The sequence below is a fragment of the Mustela lutreola genome, chromosome 5, assembly GCF_030435805.1.
Source record: "Mustela lutreola isolate mMusLut2 chromosome 5, mMusLut2.pri, whole genome shotgun sequence".
Taxonomy (NCBI): Eukaryota; Metazoa; Chordata; class Mammalia; order Carnivora; family Mustelidae; genus Mustela; species Mustela lutreola.
In genome coordinates this window covers 83322856-83349237 of record NC_081294.1, presented here as the reverse complement: position 1 = coordinate 83349237, position 26382 = coordinate 83322856, and the positions used below count along the sequence as shown (strand labels likewise).

Sequence of the window (26382 nt, the reverse complement as noted above, 5' to 3'; positions counted from 1 at the left end):
CGATCCCAGGACCCTGAGATCATGACCTGAGCCGAAGGCAGCGGCTTAGCCCACCGAGCCACCCAGGCGCCCCATAAATAAATAAAATTTAAAAAAAAAAAAAAAAAAAGAAGAAGAAGCAAGAAAAATCTGGGGCGCCTGGGTGGCTCAGCCAGTTAAAGTGGCTGCCTTCAGCTCAAATCATGATCCGAGGGCCCTGGGATTGAGCCCCATGTTGTGCTTCCTGCTCAGCAGAGAGCCTGCTTCTTCCACTCTCTCTGCCTGCTGTTCTACATACTTGTTCTCTCTCTCTGTATCTCTCTGTCAAATAAATAAATAAAATCTTAAAAAGAAAAAGGGCAGTGAGAAAAATCTCCCATAACCAAATTGACCTTACACCTAAAGGAGCTAGAAAAAGAATAACAAACAAAACCTAAAACCAGCAAAAGAAAGGAAAAAATAAATATTAGAATAGAAATTAATGATATAGAAACTAAAAAAAAAAAAAAAAAGTAGAACAGATAATGAAATCAGGAGCTGGTTCTTTGAGAAAAAAATCAATAAAATTGATGAACCTCTGTCAGACTCACCAAAAAAAGAGAAAAGGCCCAAGTAAAATCACAAATGAAAGAGGAAAAATAAGAACAAACACCAGAAACAATTAGAATATTATGAAAAACTGTATGCCAACAAATTGGATAACCTAAAAGAAATGGATAAATTCCTACAAACATATAACCCTCCAAACTGAAACAGGAAGAAATAGAATATTTGAATAGACTGATTACCAGCAAAGAAATTGAATTCAGTAATCAAAAAACTCCCAACAAGCATTAAGTCCAGAACCAGATGTCTTCATGGGTGAATTCTACCAAATATTGATTGATTGACTAACTGATTGATTTTATTTTTAAGTGATCTCTGTACCCAATTTGGAGCTCAAACTCAGAATCCTGAGATCAAGAGGCATAGGCTCCACTGGCTCAGCCAGCCAGGCGCCCCTCTACCAAACATTTAAAGAAGAGTTAATACCTATTCTTCTTACACTGTTCTGAAAAATAGAGAAGACAGAGCATCTTCCAAATTTATTCTATAAGGCCAACGTTAGTCTGATACCAAAACCAGATAAAAACACCACAAAAAAGAGAACGAAAGGGGATGCCTGGGTGGCTCAGTTGGTCAAGCAGCTGCCTTCGGCTCAGGTGATGATCCCAGCGTCCTGGGATCGAGTCCCACATCGGGCTCTTTGCTCAGCAGGGAGCCTGCTTCTCCCTCTGCCTCTGCCTGCCATTCTGTCTGCCTGTGCTCTCTCTCTTCCCCTCCCTCTCTCTGATAAATAAAATTAAAAAAAAAAAAAAAGAACGAAAGGCCAGTATCTCTTGGTGAATATAGATGCAAAAGTCCTCAACAAAATATTAGCAAACTGATTCCAACAATATAGTAAAAAGAAAACAAAACAAGAAACATTCACCATGGTCAAGTGGGGTTTATTCCTGGGTTTTTATTTACAAATCAATCAACATGATGTATCAGTAAGAGAAAGGGTACGAACCATATGATTGTTTCAGTAGATGCAGAAAAAGCATTTGAAAAAAAAGTATAACATCCATTCATGAAAAAAACTTTGAACAAAGGTTTAGAGGGAACATACCTCCACATAATAAAGGTCTTAAATTAAAAATCCACAGCTGACATCATCCTTAATGGTGAGAAGCGGTAAGCCTGCTTCCCTGTAAGGTCAGAAATTATACAAGGATGTCCACTCTCACCACTTTCATTCAATAGAGTACTGGAAGTCCTAGCCACAGCAGTCACACAACTTGTAGATGACGTGGTACTGCATATAGACAACCTGAAAGACTCCACCAAGAAACTGGTAGAACTGATACACAGAGTAAAATCTCAGTATACAAAATATATGTACAGAAGTCTGTTGTGTTTCTGTATACCAGTAATGAACTAGCGGAAAGAGAAGTTAAGAAAACAATCTCATTTACAATTGCACCCAAAATAATAAGATACCTAGGAATAAACCTAACCAAAGAAGTAGGAGACGTGTACTCTGTAAACTATAAAACATGGATGAAGGAAATTGAAGATCTCAGAAGGAAATGGAAAGATATTCCATGCTCATAGATTGGAAATCTACACATTTAGTGCATTGCCTATCAAAACACCAACAGCGTTTTTCACAGAGCTAGAACAAGCAATCCTAAAGTTTCCATAGAGCCACAAAAGACCCCCCAAGTAGCCAAAACAACCTTGAAAGAAGCAAAGGTGGAGGCATCACAATTGTGGACTTCAAGTTCTATTACAGAGCTTACAGAGTAATCAAAAGATCATGGTACTGGCACAAAAATAAGTATATAGATCGATGGAAAGAATAGAAAACCCAGAAATGAATGCAACATTATATGGTCTTTTAATTTTCTACAAGGCAGGGCACCTGGGTGGCTCAGTGGGTTAAAGCCTCTGCCTTCGGCTCAGGTCATGATCTCAGGGTCCTGGGATCAAGTCCCGCATCGGGCTCTCTGCTCAGCAGGGAGCCTGCTTCCTCCTCTCTCTCTGCCTGCCTATCTGCCTACTTGTGATCTGTCAAATAAATAAATAAATAAAAATCTTAAAAAATTTTTTTTTTATTTCTACAAGGCAAGAAAGACTATCCAGTGAGAAAAAGATAGCCTCTTAAACAAATGGTGTTTGGAAAATTGAATAGCAGCATGCAAAAGAATGAAACTGGACCACTTTCTTACATCAGACACAAAAATAAATTCAAAATGGACTAAAGACCTAAATGTGAGATCTTGAATCATAAAAATCTTAGAAAAGAGCATAGGCAGTAATTTCTCTGACATTGGCCATAACAATTTTTTTCTAGATAGATTCCCCAAAGCAAGAGAAACAAAAATAAACTATTGGGAATACATAAAAATAAAAATAAAAAGCTTCTGCACAAAGAAGGAAACAATCCAGAAAACTAAATGGTAACCTACAGAATGGGACAAGATATTTGCTAATCATACCTAATAAAGGGTTAATATCCAAAATACATAAAGAACCTGTAGAACTCAACACCAGGAAACAAATAATCCAATTAGAAAATGGGCAAAAAATATGAACAGACATTGCTTCAAAGAAAACATTCAGATGGCCAACAGATACATGAAGAGCTGCTCACCATCACTCATCATCAGGGAAATGCAAATCAAAACAATGAGATATCACCTACACCTGTCAGAATGGCTAAAATTGAAAACACAAGGAACAACAGGTGTTGGTGAGGATGTGGAGAAAAAGAAACCCTTGTACACTGTTGTTGGGAATGGAAAGTGGTTCAACCACTGTGGAAAACAGTATGGAGGGTCCTCAAAAATTAAAAATCGAACTACCATATGATTCAGTAATCACATTACTGGGTATTTACCCAAAAAACATAAAAACACTAAATTCGAAGGGATACATGCACCCCTATATTTATAGCAGCATTGTTTATAATAGCCAAGATACGGTAGCAGTCCAGGTGTCCATTGATTGATGAATGGATAAAGATGATATATGTATACACACATGCACACTGGAATATTTTCCAGCCATAAAAAGAATGAAATCTTGCCATATGCAACCACGTGGATAAAGCTAGAGAGTATAATACTAAGTGAAGTAAGTCTGAGAAAGACAAATTACCATATGATTTTATTCATGTGGAATTTAAGAAACAAAACAGATGACTATATGACCAGGGAGGGGGCTGTGGAAAATGAGAGGGGAAAGAAGACGTAAGAGACTCTTAACGATAGAGAACAAACTGATGGTTACCAGAGGGGAGTGGGTGAGGGGATGGGCAAAATAGATGATGTGGATTAAGGGATGTACTTGTTATGATGAGCACTCAGTGATTAAAAAAAAAAAAAGAAAGTACAGGAGCTAACTGGAAGGAGCTCTCAATTATCCAAGCTAGAACAATTTAAGGAATAAATGGTAGTGTTGGATTGTAACCCAGTGAATAGGTTGAATATTTGTGAGTTCAGACTGATCTAAATAATAGTTTTATAAATGAATAAGTGGGGGTTTAGCGACAGCTTTTCCTTTCAGAAGAATTCATATTAATAAATGTATGAAGATTGACTGAAATACAAAATCACCATTAGGCAGAAATCACAAATAATTGTTAACGGGCGAGATCTGCCAATGGTTGCCAAAATCAATGGGTGTATGTTTCTGGAAGAAACAAGATGTTTGTATATTCTCAGAGTATTTCTGCCAAGATTTTTTTTTAATCACAAAAGGAAAAACTGTTCACAGTTGAGAAAACTTGACTACCTAAGTGACGAAAGCTTGCAACACCAGTAATAAGTCCTATCGATGTCATGCACCTCCCTGATAGTGATGTCCTGAGAGGACACACAGCATCACTTTAGTGATATTCTTGCCGGAGGTTCATAGGCTCAGTCTAATCATGAGAAAACATGAGACAAACCAAGTTTGGAGAAATTCTGTTAAATAACTGACTAGTACTCCTCAAAAATGTCAAGGTCATGAAAGACAAAGACTGAGGAACTTGTCACAGATTTGAGGAGACCAAGAAGATAAAATGATTAAATGTAAGGCAGTTTTCTGGATTGGATCCTGCAACAGAAATAGGAATTAGAAGAGAAACTGGTAAAATTTGAATAAGGTCTACAGTTTAGTTAATAGTATTGTACTAATGTTAGTTTCTGGTTTTGAAACCATGGTTATGTAAGTTGTTAACATTAGAGAAGATTGTTAAATTATTTATGTCTATTTTCTTGCTGTCTCTGGACCTTTTCTTTAAGTATAAAATTATTTCAAGTAAATATGAAATGTTTTGAGCTTCTTGCGTATTATAAAGCATATTTAATCCATCCATAACTTAATGTTACATATTCTCATCTCCCCCCTTTAGGCGCAGATGGTAGAAAGCAATACACTCTTCTGAACTTCTCCTTTATCACTTAACAGTTCATATTTGAGATCACTCCATATTGAAATGTAAAGAGTTTTCCACACTCCTTTGCCCTAATATAGTGTCCCTTTGTAAGGTTGTCTTGTACTTTAATTAGGGTTTTTTTTTTTTTTTCAATATTTTAGAATGGAAGATTTTGGTTACAAAAGTACAATTTTATTAGAAAACTTAGCAGTACCTGCTTTTAGAAAGAAGAAATTAAATATATTTTTGTATATGTAAGGCACCAGCGTGTTCTCTCATGCATTAAAATATTTTGCTGCCTCTAAATGAGGCTGAGATGTTGATAGGGATCTGTATTTCCAGTTTATCATTTTCTTACTCTCCTTCATTCAGGACCACTTTATCTCATTAACTCAACCAGTTGCCTGGAAGAAACACATTTTGATGCTAAGTATATGCAAATTAATACATAGGTGATTCCCAGATTTGAACAACTCTGTGGATCCTACTTTTGGTGGCTCTTATTTTTGTTGTTGATCCATGGCAGTCCCGTAAAGCATCTGCTATTTCTTAATTTTGATGTAGGTTTTGCAGTATACCTGGTTGGACACATCGTTGATAGTCACTAACCACATTTTAAAATCATCACTTGATCACCCTCTTCTTCTGCTTCTGCTTCTTTGTCCTCCTCCTCCTCCTCCTCCTCCAGGAATGCGTTTGGCTCTGGCTGATGCTGGTGACACTGTTGAAGATGCTAACTTCGTGGAAGCCATGGCCGATGCAGGGATCCTCCGTCTGTACACCTGGGTGGAGTGGGTGAAAGAAATGCTGGCCAACTGGGACAGCCTGAGAAGTGGGCCTGCCAGCACCTTCAATGACAGAGTTTTTGTCAGGTAATCTGCCAACTCCAGCCCGTGGTACTTTAGAGTTGCCTAGTCTTCCTGCATTTTTAAGTTTTCTTTTTTCCTTTCCTCCTAAAATAAATTAGATGTTAATAATAGCTGCTATTCATTACAATTCATTTTATTTGTTCTAGGTACTCTGCTAAGCACTTTGCATCCATTATCTGATTTTAGCTTCACAGCTTATATGATAAAGCTATTATTCTCCCTATTTTATAGTTAAAGAAATTGAAGCTTAGAAAAATTAAATATTTTATTAAATGCCTCAAAGCTACTAATTCCAGTTGGGGGTTATGAATTTGCTTTTTTCTCCAAAGCCCTTGCTCATAGACACTTTACCTTGCTCTCCTGCATTAGAGGACAGAATGGTTAAATGAAAAATAGATTAGGAGAAAAAGAGAAATGCCAATTTTTTTTCTTTTAAAAAACACTTATCATCACCTTTGTATCAGGAGCCATCTTAAGAACTGCTGTTTAAAAAGATGAATGGGACTTGATTCTTCACTCTAGTTCAGCAGAAGAAATCATTCATTGAACCCATTGCAAGTGTAGTTATAGGGATGGAGGGAATTTACAGGAGATGGCATGTGCATTCTGGGTTTCTTGAAGAATAGATTTTTACAGGGAGAGGAGAAAGCCATGGAAAGATATGATATTTATTTGGGGTACAGTACATGAAGGGTAGAGTAGATCAGACACTTTGGGGCCAGATTAGGCTAAATTATGAAGGGCCTTTGGTAGCAAGAGAAAATTTTTTTAATACTCAATGTCACTTGTTTAAATGCAGCAAGTAAACTTGACCACCTTTGTTAAGCTGTTTTCATGTTGCATTTTGGGCTTCCTAGTAAAGTTTCCATCCAGAAATTTTTAGGCAAGAACATTGTTAACTGTGTTGTGGTTAAGTGGTTTTGTGGTTGAGCAGTCTTAAATGTTTCAGGCATTCCTGTTTTACTGTTGACTAGTATATGTGGCAGTTTTTTATATCTTTGTGTACTTGCCATTAAACTCAGTAACCTTTTTTTCCCTATCCTATAGTGAGATGAATGCAGGAATTATAAAAACAGATCAAAATTATGAAAAGATGATGTTTAAAGAAGCTTTGAAAACAGGGTTTTTTGAGTTTCAGGTAGGCTCTTCTTTTAGTGGCTATAAAGTACATCAGTGTGGCTGTGATGTATTTCACCCTTTTCCCCTCTGCTATAATGTTAATTCATCTAGAATGGAGACTGAAAATATTGCCAAGCAGTTTTTAAATTATTCAGTGAATTGTGGTTTTAAATAATTTTCTTTGATTCTCTGTTGTATTTATTTAATATAAATCTTTTTGTTTCATAGTTCAGCTATGAGTCAGTAAAGAGGTTAAGTCTAAAAGTCAGCCACATTTTCCAGGAAAACATTTTTATTTTTTTAATTTTCAAAGATTTTATCCATTCATTTGACAGAGAACCCAAACAGGGAGCAGGAGAAGGAAGAGGGAGAAGCAGGCTTCCCTCCTGAGCAGGGAGCCAGACACGGGGCTCTATCCAAGGACCCTGGGATCATGACTGAGCTGAAGGCAGATGCCTAATGGACTGAGCCACCCAGGTGCCCCCAGGAGAACATTTTAAAATTGATAAAACATAAAGCAAAATTGTAATTGATTACCCCTTGTTTGAAATCAAGCATTTTCTGATGTTTTCCACAAGGTGTCAGTGTTTCCTCGAGTTTGGCAGTTCAAGGGCTTAAAAAAAAATGTAGGTTTCCTCAATCAGTTTTGTAAAATATCACATTGGGATTTATGTAACTTGGTTTTCATAGATGTGGTTAAATAAGGATAAGTGCTGAACATAGCAATTGTCCTATTTATAGCCTTTTTTCGATACTTAATATCTTTCTTATAGGCTGTTGAGGGTATCATCAGCCCTTAATACACAACTTCTATATCTGTTAGAAAATGTCTTCTTGGGGCACCTGGATGGCTCAGTGGGTTGAGCCTCTGCTTCTGGCTCAGGTCATGATCTCAGGGTCCTGGGATAGAGCCCCGCATGGGGCTCTCCGCTCAGCAGGGGGCCTGCTTTCCCCACCCCTCTCTGCCTGCCTCTCTGCCTCTTGTGATCTCTCTCTCTCTCTGTCAAATAAATAAATAAAATCTTTTAAAAAAAAAAAAACATTTTTCTTGAGAGTCATTAATATAAAACCATAATATCCTTTAACAAGGATTGATATGCATTTAATTGCAAGTTGTTAAAAATGTGGAAAAACCGGGGGCCTGGCTAGCCCATTTGTAGAGCTTTTGACTCTTGATCTTGAGGTTATAGATTCAAGCCCCACATTGGGTGTAGAGATTACTTAAAAAAAATGAAGTAAAACCTTTATTAGAATTCATTATGGAATTTTGAAAGACTAAAAGCTTAAAAATGCATTAAAATAGAGGCACTGGATTTTTGTTCTTTTAATTTTATTTTAAAGAAGTATGGGGAGAAAAATGGCAAATAATTTCAAATCTTGCAGGCTGCGAAAGATAAATACCGTGAATTGGCCATAGAAGGGATGCACAGAGACCTTGTGTTCCGCTTTATTGAAGTTCAGACACTTCTCTTGGCTCCATTCTGTCCACACTTGTGTGAGCACATCTGGACACTCCTGGGAAAGGTACCTGTATGTGGTTGAGATGTTGTGGGCTGTTTGATATGGCCTTATTAAATAAATACAATAATGATGTTACTTAAGAGGAAAAGACTGAAAATGATATTTCAGGAGTAATGTTGGATCCGTCATCTCCTAATTATTACAACAGGTTGTACTGAAACTGCTCCTGTTTAGATGGGCTTACCGAGTATGCGTCTTTATTTATATACACACAATGGAAGTATTTTAAAACCATTTTGTTTATCACCTAATTCTTATTAGAAAATGTTAAAATACATTTGAATATATTTTAAAAATACATTTGATTTGAATACTATATAACTAAGACTGTTTTCCAACTGTTAAGGTGAAAATATTGAGAGAGAAATAAACGACTGTTAGGAGCAGCTTATAAACAAAGAGGGAAGTGTATATTTGCATATATTTTTGTTTTATATAAAATTTCTGGCATATGTAGGGCTTCATATTCAGGGATATTATATTAGCATCCTTACTGTGAGGATAAATGCAATTATTTCTCCTAGGGTTGCAGATAACAGATTGGCTGGCTTAATAATTTCTTTTCATCTTTATTAGCCAGGCTCTTTTGTATTTTTTAACACATGAACACTGTAAAAATGTGCTTGTGATGCATATACCGAATGGCTATACTTTCAATACTGGATGTATTAAATAGGGTAAAAACTGAGTGTATATAATTTATGTAATAATGATTAAATTTAGGCAAATTAGCATTACATAATTTTCTTTGAAAGTGAGCATATGTGTGTGGGTATTAATATGCTTGTACAAATGGATGCTAATTAGGAATGTAGAGTCAGACTTCACAGCTTGAATTCTAGGGAACATTAGATCAGGGAAGTGTGTGGAAGTGTGTTATGGGTAGTCAGGTTTGAACTCTGAGCATGCAATTACAGATGGTAGTCTTGGTATGGAACTGTAATCATGAAGGATAAAATAGTTGCGTGGCTTTGAGCCCACTGAACTTTTTTTTTCTCCCCCTTAAAGCCTGACTCCATTATGAATGCTTCATGGCCCCTGGCAGGTCCCGTGGATGAAGCCTTGATACGTTCCTCACAGTATCTCATGGAAGTAGCACATGACCTTAGATTGCGACTCAAGAACTATATGATGCCGGCTAAGGGGAAGGTGAAGGCATTTTTTTTTTTTTTTTAAAGGCTGTTGCTTTAAAGTGATTAGTCAGGTAACATTTACTAGTAATGAAAATTAAGACAACTGTCATTCACATGTGTCAGGCTCTTTTCATTCCTAATGCAGTTTTGTAGGATGTGTATGCTTCTTAATGTTAAAGGCAATAGTGGTTTTTACCAGGAGAGGGATCTTTCATTTTTGGTGTATACAAGAGTGATAAAATGTTTTTTCCCTTTCTTTTGCCCTGTAGAAGACTGACAAGCAGCCACCTCAGAAACCTTCACATTGCACCATCTACGTGGCAAAGAACTATCCTTCTTGGCAACATACCACCCTGTCAGTGCTGCGGAATCACTTTGAGGTGATGCTCGCAGCAGCCGTTCCGCCTGCGTTGTTGCTTGCTGCCTGTGCTCTTGTTGTTTTTAGGATGTTGGCAATGTCTTAGAGAAGGACACGGGCAACTTTGTGGGATTACTCTTAAACATGGAGTGTTTTTTTGTTAGCGGTGCTGGCTCTGAAATAGTTACTGTAAAAGTTGCCGTCTTTTTTATCATTTCTGAGACTTCCATACAAAAATATAGTGGATCTAGTCCCACATAATTAAAAGGTGTGGGACTTTCTCATATGTGGTGAAAATCATGAAGCAAGAGAACTGAGTTTGCCTTCGGGTTTGTTCTGACTTAAACACTGGGATTCATGAAGCCTTCACCTCATGTTTCAAAAAATTGAAGCTTGGCTTTTGAGTAATTTAAAACAAAATGGTCAGTTTAATAATTACCCATAGAAATGGAGAGCTCGGTGTTTTTGGCTTTGTCAGGTAAGTAGCTGTTAAATATGATTGTTGTGTTTAAAGGAAACATAATACTTAAGCATAGTTCTAAGTTTTCCTGAAGAAAAAAATCCATCTACTTTTTTCTTTCACATTCGCAATATGGAAACAAAGTATATGTTGTAGAATTTTTGCTGGGGTTTTTAAGAGTTATTGATAGACACAAATTGTTAAGGTGCACTGACAGAAGAGGAGAGAGAAAAAACCCAGAAATTATGGACAAAGCATGAAGTGATAACTGAAGGGAAAATCCTTAGCTTTTATTTTTGAGGACTTTATTGAAATTTTCTTTCAAAAGTTTTCTTAGTTAATTAAAAAATACTCAGAAAAACTTTTACATTTGGAAATTTAATGGAAAGAGAAGAGTTAGTGTTTTTGTATTCCTTGTGAGCTTATTTTTATAGAAAGCTGCCTCCTCATTTGATTATATATAATAGAAATAGAATTTAGAGGCACTTGTGTGCTCAGTTGGTTAAGTGTCTGCCTTTGACTTAGGTCATGATCCCAGCGTCCTGGGATTGAGCCCTGTATCAGGCTCCCTGCTCAGTGGGAGCCTGCTTCTCCCTCCCTCTGCAGCTCCCCCTTCTCATGCTCTCTCTCTCTCTCAAATAAGTAAAATTTTTAAAAAAGGAAAGAAAGAAATAGAATTTAGTCCTTAGAATTGCTTACAGATTTTGACTTATCGCAAGTGAAAAAGTAAAAGCCGCTTTTGTGGGTAGAAAAATGATGTCATGCCTTTGTGGGTTACATATCCGTAACAGCATTTTCAGGGAAGCAGTAGGAGAACCAAATATAGAATGTATGTCCCAGATATTTAAAAATGCATCTTTTATTAAAAACTGCTGTTCTTTTAGAAGTTACAGTTTTTTTTAGTAATTATTTATTAGATACATGGTTTCAAAGTAATATCATCTTTTGGCATTATTTGGAATGATCAGCGTTCTTTTAAATATTTGTTTGTTTTCATCCAAAAGAACGGAAAGAAAGTTTATGATCATGGAGGATATTCTTAAGTTGTATGTGGCACCTTTTTGGTGATATAAGGGGAAGGAGTGTTTCCTATGCTCTTCTCTCTTTCATATATATTTTAAAGCAGCACATTGATAAGTGGAGAAAATATTTTCCCAGTGTACTTTAGTAAAAGTTAGAATTAAAAGTAAATGTTGACTGAACTCTTACTATACGTTACTTTTCATTTAGATTCATTCCCAATCTTTGGCTTCGATGCCACGCTTTTATAGGGAAAAAACAAGTCACCCAAAATTCTGAGGTCACTTGCTTCATTTTTCACTCTGTCAAAGGGGACAGTTGTGTTTGCAGAAATGAATTTAAATTCAGGCAGCACATTTGGGACTCTGTGCATATTAATGATACATGATACAGGCATTTATTTGTGGCTAGATAGAAGTGATACTATTTTTAACAGGTAGATAGCCAGACAGAGACTTTTTTCCCCACATTTGTGGTAACAGTTTATAAGGAAGAGTGTTCAAAAGCAGACATTCTATATATCTTGTATGATAGTTACACAGTTTCCATTTTGATATGACTAGTGAGTGTTTTTACAAGTTTGGAGACAAACAAGATCTCTATAAGACTATTTTGTTTTCTTACCCGATAAGATCTAATGTTACAATCCTAGAGGTGTTCTTAGTGTAAGAAAAAATTAAATATTCAACAAGATGCCTCATTTTCTCCTTTACCATAAAGAACATTTATCTTTTAACTTTAGAGGAAATGGGAGACTCCCTTCTGTATTACACGTTCACCTTTCACTTCCCTAGAATGCATGGGGCTGCTCTCTTTTCTACTGTTTTCTATTAGACTGGTCGAGGCCGCCATTCTGTGTCTGGCCAACTTCCTATGGGCATATCTACTATTGTGTGTTATCTTTAAAATATTTTTCTCCACATTCTTCCCCAATGTTTTTTTTTTTAGGCCAACAGTGGAAAATTGCCTGATAACAAAGTCATTGCTAGTGAACTGGGCAATTTGCCAGAGTTGAAGAAATACATGAAGAAAGTGATGCCGTTTGTTGCCATGATTAAGGTAAGCTATTGACTTCATGCAGCTATTACTCTGCGAGTAATGATTAGATAGGATAGTGGAAGGGAGGGGAAAACTTTGGATATAGTCTCGCCCAGGAAATCTGCTAAAAATAGTACTTTTCGATCACTAGTTGGGAGAAATGAGTGATCATTTTGGGGGTTTATCTAAAATTGCTGAGTATTTGGAAATATGCATTATGGAAGAAAAACTGATTTAGAATTGTTCACTAAATGAGTCTCTTTATGTTCTACCTTCTTTTCTGTTTGGCAGGGAGGCAAATTCTTTTGGCTTACATTGGGGTGTTTTTATTAGATCCTGGTACTGGAACGAAGATACTACATTTGTATAGGTTTAGCTTAACAGGATAAACATTGTTTATCGTGGTTGGACCAGAGTTTCTCAGCAGTGGTACTATTGATATTGTGGGCCAGGAGTTCTCTGTTGGGGGAGGCTTCCCTCTGCGTTATAGGATGTTTAGCAGTGTTTTTGTCTTCTACCCACTAGATGCCCATAGAATGTCCTCCTCACCCCCTCAAGTTGTGACAACCAAAACTTCTTCAGTCATTCATAAATTTCTCTGGGGACGTAATCTGCTCCCACCCACACCTCTCCCATTGAGAATCATTGCATTAGATTCAGCTTTCTTCATAGAAATAACAGATTTATTTGATTTCTTAGAGAAACAGAAAGAAGGCTATATGTTGCGTAAGAGCTCAAGCTCTGGGGTCAGACAAATCTTGTTCTAAATCCTTTTTGTCTGTCACTTCTTAGTTTTTAGACCCTCGACAACTCTCTTAAATTCTCTGGGTCACATGGTTTTTCATCTGTATGAGGAAATTAATAGAACCTACATTTTAGGAGGGCTGTGAGAAGTAAATGAAATAATATATTTAACACACTTTAATAGTTTCCATCAAAGAATAGGCTCAGTAAATGTTTTTTTAAAGTGTAAATTAGTGTCTTTTAGGCTTCTAGGAACATAGTTTTGTGGTTTTTTTTTTTTTTTAAAGATTTTATTTATTTATTTGACACAGAGAGAGACAATGAGAGAAGGAACACAAGCAAGGGGGTTGGGAGAGGGAGAAGCAGGCTTCCTGCTGAGCAGGGAGCCTGAAGCTGGACTCCATTCCAGCACCCTGGGATCAAGATCTGAGCTGAAGGCAGATGCTTGACAACTCAGCTGCCTAGTCCCCCCGTTAGTGGTTATTTAGATTCATTCTTGAATCTTCACCCTGTTAGTGGTTATTTAGATTCATTCTTGAATCTTCTGGTCTATAGATGCCTGCCTGATGATGACCAAAACTTCTAGCTCCCCACTGAGCAAATTGTATTCTTAGGAAAGCTTTTTTGTTCTCCTACATCAGAATCAACTCTCTGAGCCTTATGGTCTTTGAAGTTTCATAAATAATTTAAAATCTTGGATTGACCTACACCAATCAAGTTATAACACATCTGCCAATATTCTCGTAATTCATTGCTTCCCTACTTTAGCTAGTGCCATTGATCAGAATGCCAGATCTATTGTCAATATGTGGATTCAACAAAGTATTTTATTGTGGGTTTTTTCCCCCTGAAGATCTTATTTATTTGTCAGAGAGAGAGAGAGCAAGAGCGCTCACAAGCAGCGATGAGGGGCAGAGGGAGAGGGCAGGCTCCCCACTGAGCAAGGAGGGGACTTGATCCTATGACCCTGGATCATGACCTGAGCCAAAGGCAAATGCTTAACCCACTGAGCCACCCAGGTGTCAAAAATATTTCATTTTTTATTGCAAAGGCAATTCAGTTTGATGATGTACTTTACAGATTCCATTGAAACTGATTTGAAAAGTTCTGTAGTTAAATAACCAGGATTCAAGAATCGGCTTTTAGAAAACTCGTGTTAGGGGGTGCCTTGGTGGCTCAGTGGGTTAAAGCCTCTGCCTTTGGCTCAGGTCGTGATCCCAGGGTCCTGGGATCCAGCCCCGCATTGGACTCTCTGCTCAGCTGGGAGCCCGCTTCCTCCTCTCTCTCTGCCTGCCTCTCTGTCTACTTGTGATCTCTGTCTGTCAAATAAATAAATAAAATCTTTAAAAAAAAAAAAAAGAAAGAAAATCAGTGTTAGAACTGGTTCACCAATAATATTCTTTTTTTTTTTAAGATTTTATTTATTTATTTGACAGACAGAGATCACAAGTAGGCAGAGAGGCAGGCAGAGAGAGAGAGAGAGGAGGAAGCCGGCTCCCTGCTGAGCAGAGAGCCCGATGCAGGGCTCGATCCCAGGACCCTGTCATGGGATCATGACCTGAGCTGAAGGCAGAGGCTTTAACCTACTGAGTCACCCAGGCGCCCCCAATAATATTATTTTGTGTGTAATATTGGGCATGTGCTAGGCATATTAATGGTTTAAAACTTGCAAAGTGTTTTTTAAATCTGAGAATAAGAAAGTGGCTTCTAGTACTTTTTCAAAGAAAAAGAAACAACTTGGACAGTAAATAAGAAGGGGGAATATTAGGAATCATGTGAGGTCACTTTCATATCAGTGCAGCACATTCTATGTAATTAGCAATACTTGTACATGTGAACTTGGATCTTGAAGGTCACGTTTTGTTTGGCAAATATTTTGTTTCATGTTCAAGAAAATAAGAATAAGAAATTGTTTTTCATATGCCACAGGATTATCTCAGTCCCCATAAGACTTAGAATTATTTTTATTTGTAGAAATTTTTTTATTATTAATTCATTCTTCTCTGAACTAGCTTTAAAGATGTATTATTTTAGAAAATTAAAAAAATTTTTTTTTCTTTTTGGTTACCTGAAGAGATACTTCTGTATATTTGTTTAATTCCTTGTCAAAGTGAATTTTTTGGGTTTGCATATTAATTCATTCTAAATAAACAGTGACAAAATCATATTTCTTTTATAAATGAAAACCTTGTCCTTCCAGTCTTTTCAGTGTTGCCTTAATCTTATCATACTTGAAGTGATAATTATTCTGAGCCAATAATTTCATTAACAAGCAAACACAGATAAGGGAAACCATGAGTCCAAGGCCTTTCCTTTAGCTGTTCAAATTTGAAGATTTTATCAATTGAGGGAAGAATGATTGCTTTGGAGGAAGTGGATTCTTTTCAACATATCATTAATGTGATTTTTGTTTTTCAAAACTTTTGGCTATTAGGAAAATCTGGAGAAGATGGGACCTCGTGTTCTGGATTTGCAGTTAGAATTTGATGAGCAGGCAGTGCTGATGGAGAATATAGTCTACCTGACCAATTCCCTTGAGGTAAGACGGGCCAAAGATTTAGTTAACTATAGTAAATATAATCCAGTTTTTTCATTTTATAATAAAGCTTTTTGTAAACATCTTCTGTGTTTAGTACCTTTGCCAGATACACTTGTCAAAAATATTTTTAGAAGGAAACAGAAAGGGGGGGGATAGAAGTTTCAGGAAGAAAAAATAGTGTGATCTTATTCCATTTATCAATCATTTTATACATAAATACTAACTGTATGTGTCTATATTTTCCTCCCAGATTTTTCTTTTAAAAATATGAAGGGAGATCTTATATTCAAATACGTTAGACACCTCTCATATTATGGAAGAATTGCTTCCTTTTTCTCCCTTCCCGTTTATACCTCAGATTTACAGAACTGACTTAATTAGAATCCTTTCTTCATATCTTATCATAGGTCCATGCCTGACGCTGTTTTGTTTTGTTTTAAAGTTAGTAATGTAATGAACACCCATGAATCTTCTACTCAACCCAAGAACTAAAAACATTACCGATAGCTTTGACTTATCTGGGGAGTTTCTCCTCATTCCATTTTTCTGCACCAATCACTTCATATATAGATTCTAAAAATGCTATCTCTCAGCTTAGGGAGAAGGAAAGAGAATTTGCCCTAGGAAACTTTTAAAGGACTAAAAAAACCTGGTTCTTGTTATAATAACAAGACACTTAACTTAAAAAATGCAGGTTTAGATTTTGGATAAAGTTGTTCCATGAAATATGGTAATGGAAGAAAGTTATTTCTAAATAAGCATTTTATATCATATAATTATAAATGAGTTAAATAAATTATAGATATTGGTAGATACTTTGTTTATATTTCTAAATGTTCATATATACTCCTGGAGGTCAAAAAAGTTTTCGAATTTTTTAGCTGGGACAATGGGGACCCCTTATATTGAGCATCATCTTATAATCAGGCATATCCAATATGCTACATTTCTGAGTTTTTTCATTTATTAAGTGAAAGTCTTTTGTTAAAAAAAAAATTAAGCAGAAGTCCTTTATCCTCAAATGCTAAATTTCTGAACTTATTCAAGCAGAAGCCTTTTATGCTAATTCTCATTTTCTCTTATACCGATAGATGCCAGATTTCATTATAGAAAGTGGTAAACATGGCGATGTAAATAATACTGTGAGACATTTAAGATCAATGTTAATTAATTATAGATTTCATTTTATGTTTGTATTGAAAATAATAAAATTGCACAAACCATTTTCTTAATACTTTTAATCAAAGAATTTATTTTTTGGTGGACATTTAAACGATTTAGTCTCTTGCTCTTCAAACAAGGTTTTGCTGTGGGAACATTTGATCCTGAGTTTCAGAGTGCTCTCTCACTCCTGTCCTGTGCTTGGCTGGCTTTCTGAAGAGTGCGTAGACCATTTAGTGTTAAGTGGAGAACCTAGTTTTGCTCTTTGGGGAAATGAGGTGATGATTAATTTCAATCATATTAAGTGATACTGATGACTATCATTTTCCCTCCTTCTGTTTAGCTAGAACACATAGAAGTCAAATTTGCCTCCGAAGCAGAAGATAAAATCAGGGAAGACTGCTGTCCTGGGAAACCACTTAATGTTTTTAGAACAGAAGTAAGTTGAAAGAATCTCACTGAATCATTGCACTTTATATCTAGAAGAGACCTTAAATGTTATATCCAAGCCCATCATTTAAAGACGGAAGGAAGTGAGGTGCAGAGACATGAAGTCATTGCTTTGGTCTAGGCCACATAATTTGTTAGAATGAAGCTGGGTTTGAGCTTTTCCCTGGTTGGCACTCTGCTCACTTTACTTTGCTCTTATGGCTGGCATCGGATGTTATTTGTGGGTTTAAAAAGAAAAATAATGATTGTCAAAACCTGATTTTTTTAGCCTGTTTTTTCTTTTTGAATTTTAATTCCAGGGTAGTCAATTCATAGCATTGTATTAGTTTCAGGTATACAGTATAGTGATTCAACAATGCTATACATTACTCGCGGCTCATCGTGATAAATGGACTCTTAGTCCCCTTCACTTCTTTCAGCCATCCCCTCACCATGGGATCCATCAGTTTGTTGCACTGGCAACCATCAGTTTGTTCTCTGTAGTTAAGAGTCTGTTTTTTGGTTTGTCTCTTTTCAATGTGTTCATTCATTTCTTAAATTCTACACATGAGCAAAAGCATATGGTATTTGTCTTTTTTTAACTGACTGACTTCACTTAGTTATACTCTTTAGATCCATCCATGTTGTTGCAAATGGCAAGATGACATTTTTTATGGCTGAGTAATATTCTGTTGTGTATATATACCACATCTTCTTTATCCATTCATCAGTTGATGGACACTTGGGCTGCTTCCGTAATTTGGCTGTTGTAAATAATGCTGCAATGAACATAGGAGTGTGTATATCCTTTGGAATTAGTGTTTTCATTTCCTTTGGGTAAATATCCTGTAGTGGAATCACTGGATCATATGGTAATTTGATTTTAAACTTTTTGAGGAACTTCTGTACTGTTTTCTAGAATGGCTGCCATAGTTTGCATTCCCACCAACAGTGCACAAGGGTTCCTTTTTTGTCCATATCCTCATCAATACTTGTTTCTTCTGTTGTTGATTTGAGCCATTCCCACAGGTGTGAGATAGTTTCTTTTTGTGGTTTTTGATTTGCATTTCCCTGATGATAAGTGACGGTGAGCATCTTTTCATGTGTCTGTTGGCACATCTGGATATTTTCTTTGGAAAAATGTCTATTCATGTCTTCCGCCCATTTTTGATCGATTATTTGTGTTTTTAATTGTGCCAATAATTTCTATTGAGTCATATCAGTTCTTTATCTATTTTAGGTACTAACTCTTTATCAGATATGTCATTTGCAAGTATCGTCTCTCATTCCATAGGTTGCCTTTTAGTTTGGCTGACCGTTTCCGTCTCTGTAGAAGCTTTTTATTTTGATGTAGACCCAGTAGTTTCTTTTTGCTTTTGTTTCCCTTGCCTCAGGAGACATACCTAGAAAAATATTGTTATAGCTGATGTCAGAGAAATTACTGCTTCTACTCTTTTCAAGGATTTTTATGGTTTCAGGTCTCACATTTAGGTCCTTAATCCATTTTGAGTTTATTTTTATGTCAAAACCTGACTTTTATTAAAAAATAGAATGAAATATAAGACTTTTTTTTAAAGCAGTGAAGAGGAGCTTTCATACTTCAGGTGAGTCTTGGTTTGATAATGTTATTCAAGACTTTTTGGCTCCTGGCATAAATCAGATTGATGAATCATCTTACACTTTACTAGAAATACTTTTTTTCCCCTAATTTTTTTGGCCAGTATTGGTGAAGATAAGCAGGTTTTGGAGTTTTGGGAGATTCTCTTTCTTTAGTCTCAAAGAATCCGTTGCCCAATGGAGTGCAATTATAAGACTCCATAAAATGCCCTACTTTTCTTGAGAAGTGGAGGACTTATAAGTATCCTATTACTTTTGCTATATTTAATTGAAAATGCAACAAAGAGGAAAAGCCCATTTTTAAAGAATAAGGTAATCATGGTCATGAATATATGATGAATTTATCATTGTGTTATGAATACACTCATTAACATTAGAATATGGTGGCTTTTTAAAGTGCAGTCCTTTGGCTCATGGATAGATACATGAAATAGAGTTCCCTTTACAAATGTTTCTTTTTTTTTTTTTAAGATTAATTTATTTTAGGGAGTATGCACATATATGCATGTGCAAGTGGGGGTAGGGACAGAAGGAGAGAAGGTAAGGTCAGAGGAAGAGAAGTGGATTCTCCGCTGACCACAGAGCCTGACCTGGATCTCCATCCCATGACCCCAAGATCACAACCTGAGTTGAAGTCAAGAGTCAGGTGCTTAACTGGATGAGCCACTGAGGTTCCCCACAGATATGTTTCTTTTGAACTACATATTCAAATGTTTTATTAAGCTACTATGTCTTCAAATCTTCCATAAGACTTAGTTGAATTTTTCCACTTAAAATAATGAGCAGGGTCTTTGACTATGTAGCTTATATAATGTAGGATGTAGTATGATATATAACTGAGTTTTTTTTTTTAAATTAAGATATAATGTATTATTTGCTTCATGGGTACAGGTCTGTGAATCATCAGACTTACACATTTCACAGCACTCACCATAGCACATACCTTCCCCAGTGTCCGTAACCCCACCCACCCTCTCTCTCCCCTCCCACCCCTCATATAACTGAGTTTAATCCTGCCCCTGCCTCTTACTATGTGACCTTGAAGTACTTTTTAAAATGCTTCTGGTTCTCAGGTTCTCATCTGTGAAAGGGGTTTTAAAGAGCTACCTTGCAGGATATAGGAATAATGTCTATAAAATGGTTAGTACAGTGCCTGGTACATAGTAGAAATTCAGTAAGTGATGGGAGTTGAAGAAGAGAAAATATAAATAATGTTGTTCTCCATCATTAGTACTGATGTATGTATTCAGAGTTGTTTTTATCTAGCATTTGGTTGTAAGCATGAGTTTTTGTACATTTTTTTTCTTTTATACTTGAGTATCCCTTGGTCTTGATTTTAGAATACCAGAATTAAATTTTTCATTGGGCATTAAAAATTTAGCAGAGATTTTCTCTCCCTCAGCAGTATTCAAGTTTGATTTCGTATAACAGTCATTTTCTCTTTATTTTCCTAGCCTGGTGTGGCAGTTTCCCTAGTGAATCCCCAGCCATCCAATGGCCACTTCTCAACCAAAATTGAAATCAGGCAAGGAGATAACTGCGATTCTATCATCAGGCGTTTAATGAAAATGGACCGAGGAATCAAAGGTAAATGGTTTCCCTGAAATGCACATTTGGCAGTAGTTTGTGGATACGATGAGTTCTAAGCAGAGGGGAGAAAGAAGAGTAACTTGTCTTCTCAGGGACAGCAGTGTCATTTTGTGCAAAGAATATTGGACTCAGACTCAGGAAGCCTGTATTTTCTTTGGGACATTGTGGGTGTGTAGCTTGGTGATTTGGCCATGTCTCTTCAACTCTAAACTGATCTCTCTTTCAGTAAAATGAAGATGGTGGATTAGATATTTTTCTAAGTCTCCATCTAGCTTTCAAATTGTAACAAGCAATTCCTATCTCTTAGCAGTTTTTATACTGAAGGCACACATATACTTAATATTTTAAACTAACCTGCCTAGTAGGTCTGTTCCTGGGGAAGGAAGAGAAACAGTAAAAACTCATTGAGTGTCTGCCATGTATTAGCCATTTAATCCTTTAACTGCCCTAGAATGCAAAGGGTATTATCATTCCCCCCCTTTTTTTTAAAGATTTTATTTATTTATTTGACAGACAGAGATCACAAGTAGGCAGAGAGAGAGAGAGAGAGCAGGGGAAGCAGGCTTCCTGCTAAAGCAGAGAGCCTGAAGCAGGACTTGATCCCAGGACCCTGGGATCATGACCTGAGCTGACAGCAGAGGCTTTAACCCACTGAGCCACCCAGGCGCCCCTTATCATTCCCTTTTACAGATGATGACACGGAGCTCAGAAAGACTAAATGACTAGGAGAGATTTCATTCAGGTAGTAAATCCTGGAGCTGGAGTTCAAAGTCAGGTCTTTTTGACTCCAAAGCTTGTATTCTTTCTTCTAAATGTGCTTCCAGGGGCGCCTGGGTGGCTCAGTTGTTAAACATCTACCTTCAGCTCAGGTTGTGATGCCAGGATCCTGGGATTGAGCCCCGAATCGGGCTCCCTGCTCAGTGGGGAGCCCGCTTCTCCCTCTCCCATTCCCCCTGCTTGTATTCCCTCTCTTGCTATCTCTCTCTCTGTCAAGTAAATAAAGAAAATCCTTTAAAAACAAACAAAAAAAGTGCTTCCAGCTTAAATATGTAAATAATCTTTATTTCTTATCAAGATTAAGTCTAGCTCTTCCATGATTTGGTTTAATATAATAATTTGTAGCTTCTTCTTCTTTTTTTTAATCACTCAGCCAGGACTGTGGCTGAGCAGGGTGTGAAGGGAGTTAGTGTATCTCTTCCAAATTATAAAGACAAATTAATCTTGAGATTCTCTGTTTTGCATTCTCTCTCTCTTCTTGATGGCAATCATGAGTTGATTGGGTCACATTCTATCAGTGTAGAAATTTTCTGAAAAGATTTTGAAATCTAAGACAGTGACCTAATTTATGGAACTATATTCAGGTCAGCAATATCACATCAACAGAAGATTGAATATAGCCCTTTGGAATTCATTCTACAGTTAATTTTTGCTCTCTTGAGGTCATTCATGCATCTTCTGTTGACATTTCTTGAGAGACCCTCAGTATAGTATATTTCGGTATATATGTAGGGACTCCTGTGTAAGTACTAAGGCCTTGGGAAGCTGCAAAATACTGTTTATTCATTAAGACGCTGTATCTGATGCTGTGTACAATAAGGGAGATACAGATAAAGTTAATAGCACAGAGAAAGGTGAGATTATTTCCAGCTATGGTGATCAGGAATGAATCACAGAGAAAATGACTATTTGGATGAAACCTTGGAAATTAGACCTGGGAGGGAGAAGGGGACGGGCATGTCAGCAGGAGGGATGCTCTTGTGTTTTTCTATGTAGCAGCAGCATATTAGGGCTAGGGATTTTTCATTTGTAAACATTTTTTTAAATTGTGGTAAAATACATATAACATGAAATTAACCATTTTAGTCCTTCTTAAGGGTACAGTACACTGGCATCAAGTACATTTACATTGTTGTACAGCCATCACAATTATTCACCATCCCACAATGAAACCCTATGCCCATTAAATAACACCTCCCCATTCTCCCTTCCTCTAGTCCTGGTAGCCCCTGCATGTTGTACTTTCTGTCTCCTTATATTTGACTATTTTAAGTACCTTGTATAAGTAGAATCATGAAATAGTGAATAAGTGGCTTATTTTGCTTAGCAAAATGTCGAGGTTCATCCACATTGTCATAGACCTACATCATATGCCATCCTTAGAACTTAGAGGCCACAGAAAGCAGAACTTGAAAACTTTGAAATATGAATGTACAGGAAGCCGTTTTGTGGCGTTCCATTTGGCTGTTTTCCCTGCATGTGTTCGGTCCTGAGAAGATTTTGTAATAGGAAGAACTCTTATCTTTGAAGAACATTATGGTGGCTTTTATTTATTTATTTTAAAGATTTTATTTACTTATTTGATACAGAGAGAGATCACAAGTAGGCAGGGAGGGGGGGAGGCAGGCTCCCCGCCGAGCAGAGAACCCAGTGTGGGGCTCAGTCCCAGGACCCTGAGATCATGACCTGAGCCAAAGGCAGAGACTTAACCTTCTGAACCACCCAGGCGCCCCCTATAGTGGCTTTTAAAGAAAATAGATAGTTCTGTGGACTCACTGGGTAGGATTATTATGGAGTTGTAGCATGTGAGAGGATGTTTTCCTAGATTGGAAATTGTATTTTGTAATGTTACAACTGCCTCCCTTTTAAATATGCTCAGATCCAGGACCGATGAGGTTCTTCGGAATTGTACTGAAGTGTGTTTTCTGTATCTTGTCTTTTTTCACTGAGCCTCTGGCATAATTCTTACATCCTTTGTTATACTAGCTGTGAATAATATTATCGTAAAGTACTTTAAGTTTGATGTTCATAGCCGCTGTGAATTTTCAAAAATGGATAGAAATGTTAGGATGGGATTTGAAATTGATATTCCTTCAAGTATCTGCAGAACAGCTCTAACCTTGAGACTTCTCCAAAGCTCTCAGGATGCTTTGATATCTAAGGGGGCTGAGTATATTGAGTGTATAAGATGGGAAGAGAGTGAAATTCAATAACATATTTCTCAGTCTATTTGCTGCAATAGCCAGTAAGTCGTCCAATTAGTGCCAATTGCATTGAAGGTGATTATGATCTAGGTCCAGGAGGAACTGGAGTGAAACCATCATTTCTCTCCACAAAGGCCACTGAGCAACTATTTGATGATAATGACTTTAAATCACTCCCAGCCTGTGCCACATATGAACTGATAACTTGGAGGTGAAAGGCTGCATGTCACAGTATCAATCCCTGGGGACTTTCAGTCACTCTCATCTTTTCTCTAAGTGCCTTAATTCTTGTGTAGTTGCAGTCTTAAATTTCTACATATCCAGTGATGAGAGAGGTCTACAGTAAGAAAAGAGAGTAAAATACTAAGAAAGCTCTAAGAAATATTGGCAGTAATGAGCTACATGGTGAAACATCAAAGCAAATATGTTTTGTCACTTAGATGGCTGATTGAGTATTAAGTGTTCTTTGAAATAGTTTGATTCAGAATTGCCGGGAATGATGAGAGAGGTCTGTTTCAGAGAGGAAGGGGGAGAGAGAGAGAGAAGGATAGAGAAGGAGAACGAGAGAGGGAGGGGTGGGGGGTGCAGCTCTGCAGTAAAGGCCTCATGCATAAAATCTGCTGGCAGAACTTCTCACTGCTTTCGTAGCAAAATATTTAGTATCACCAGTGTGCATGTTGAAATGTAATAGCTGTTAAAATGAATTGTATTCTCTCCCCGAAATAAGACTCTTCAACAGGGTTTGCCTTCCTGGTCGTCTCAGTAATTATAACGTAAGCTTCAATATCCCTACGCTAAACTTGCAATCTTTCAGTCTTTGTTTCCCAAAGAGAATATAATGCCTGGATAACTTGTACTCCTGGCATAGCTACCAGCTGCATTAATGTCTGCTTTTATCTCTTATCCCTCTCATGCTAAGCTTTATACTCTTAAGGCAGCATGAGGGAGTGTAGCTCACGGACCACCTAGCAATCTGCTTTAGAAAGGGGTGGGAACTAATTCAGGAAATAACTTCTATTTCTGAGGATCTGGTTAAGTATAACTAGCCATGCTACACTCAGAATGAGATTTAAACCCAGAATCAGAATTGGTAGTCATTTACGATGTTTTTCTACCATATAAAATAAAAGCATTTGATGTCAGGGTGTCTCAGAATTGCTGAAATAAATAAATTTTTTTTAGGCTCAGTTGTTGGCAGGATTGTCGGATCATAAATTTGTTCAAGGGACAAGTGCTTTCTTTGCCAGGAGCCATCTTATCAGCTTGCACAAGAGCAGATCAGGAAAATCTCAAGCAGGGCAGGGTTGGAGCTCATCCAGAAGCTCAAAACCCAGTAAGCTGTGCCCTTTCCCCCATCCTTCTCCATCTTCTTGTCTCGCATCAGCTTGGTAATACAAACACTTTTCACCCTTGGAGCAAAACAAGGAACTGGTAATGCTATTTCTTAGAGTAGTAATTCTTTCTCTAGAAGTATCTTTTGAAAAGAGCTACAACTCTTGCAGTTTTAATATATCCCAGGAACCAAGATAAGAAAGAGAAAGAAGTTTTAGACTTACTGATATTTTGAAAAGTGGTTAATTGAAGTGTATAAAAAATGATTTGAGAAGCCATACAGGATAGTGTTCAAAAATATACTCAATCTTTCCTCTTGGTTTATCATTCAAGGTGATGTGTTACACAGAATCATTGTCTCTGAATCTTTGATGTGGGTAGAAGCCACAGGAGGAAGATTTGCTAGATATAGCTCTGCTTTCTGAGATTGAGCCTTATTTAATAATCTCCTGAAAATATCTTTAATAAACATCCAGTGTGCTTAAAGCTTGAATTGTCAGGCTCAGGCATGGGTTTGAGGCAGTGACTGTAATTAAATGCTCATATTGATCTTTTTTTTTTTTTTGCTATAGACCTTTCTAAAGTGAAGCTGATGAGATTTGATGATCCACTCTTGGGGCCTCGGCGAGTTCCTGTCCTAGGAAAAGAGCACACTGGGAAGACCCCCATTTCTGAGCATGCTGTTTTCCATGTGGACCTTATGAGCAAGAAAATTCATCTCACTGAAAATGGGCTAGGGGCAGATATTGGTGATACAATTGTCTATCTGGTTCATTAAACTCATGCAGATTGGAGATACATCCTGGTTTCTGGGGATGTGACTATTCTGTGTCTACAGATTGGATATAAGAACTGTAGGCTGGACTTTAATAGATTTCATTTCTAACCATCAAATTCTGTAATCATAGTTACACCAGGTCATCTTGGATTCCTGAACCTAATAAAAAAAATTTTTTTTTCATTCTTGGGACTTCTGAGAGAAGTAGTTTATACCATAGTTGTTTTTTTGTTTTGTTTTGTTTGTTTTTGTTTTTTATAACCAGTGGTATTTCCCAGAAGCTTCTAATCTTTCAGATTAACACAAAAAATGTCACTGTGTTTCTTTCCCAGGTGTACTTTATACTACTTATGAAGGCTAAGGATCATTTAACAACTTTTTATATTATACCATTATGGAGTTGGTTGTATTTCTTTTTTTAAAAAGAAAAACTGAATTAGACAGCTAGTTTTACTTTTTAAAGAACAGAACTCTCATGATGATTTAAGAAAATACATGAGAATATTTTGGCATAACAAGTATTTTGTATAAACAACAAATAGGTCTTACATTTATAAGAATTCTTTTAGCCTTTTTTTTTTTTTAAGATTTTTTTTATTTATCTGACAGAGAAAGAGATAACAGGTAGGCAGAGAGGCAGACAGAGAGAGAGGGGGAAGCAGGCTCCCCAATGAGCAGAGAGCCTGATGTGGGGCTTGATCCCAGGACCCTGAGATCATGACCTGAGCCGAAGGCAGAGGCTTAACCCACTGAGCCACCCAGGTGC

At 36.9% G+C, this 26382-nt stretch overlaps 1 protein-coding gene across 2 annotated transcripts in view; it reads left to right on the top strand.

Moving 5' to 3' along the window:
* The window catches only part of LARS1 (leucyl-tRNA synthetase 1), a 70272-nt gene extending 44473 nt beyond the window's left edge, over positions 1-25799 (top strand). For both annotated transcript variants that reach the window (XM_059174952.1, XM_059174953.1), the window contains 10 exons: positions 5616-5799; positions 6844-6934; positions 8299-8439; positions 9445-9585; positions 9839-9949; positions 12356-12466; positions 15624-15728; positions 17233-17328; positions 20390-20522; positions 25411-25799. In XM_059174952.1, the coding sequence (XP_059030935.1) occupies positions 5616-5799; positions 6844-6934; positions 8299-8439; positions 9445-9585; positions 9839-9949; positions 12356-12466; positions 15624-15728; positions 17233-17328; positions 20390-20522; positions 25411-25616 (1319 nt within the window). In that variant the 3' untranslated portion in view covers positions 25617-25799. The remainder of the gene's footprint in view (positions 1-5615; positions 5800-6843; positions 6935-8298; positions 8440-9444; positions 9586-9838; positions 9950-12355; positions 12467-15623; positions 15729-17232; positions 17329-20389; positions 20523-25410) is intronic.
* Positions 25800-26382: the final 583 nt, after the last annotated feature.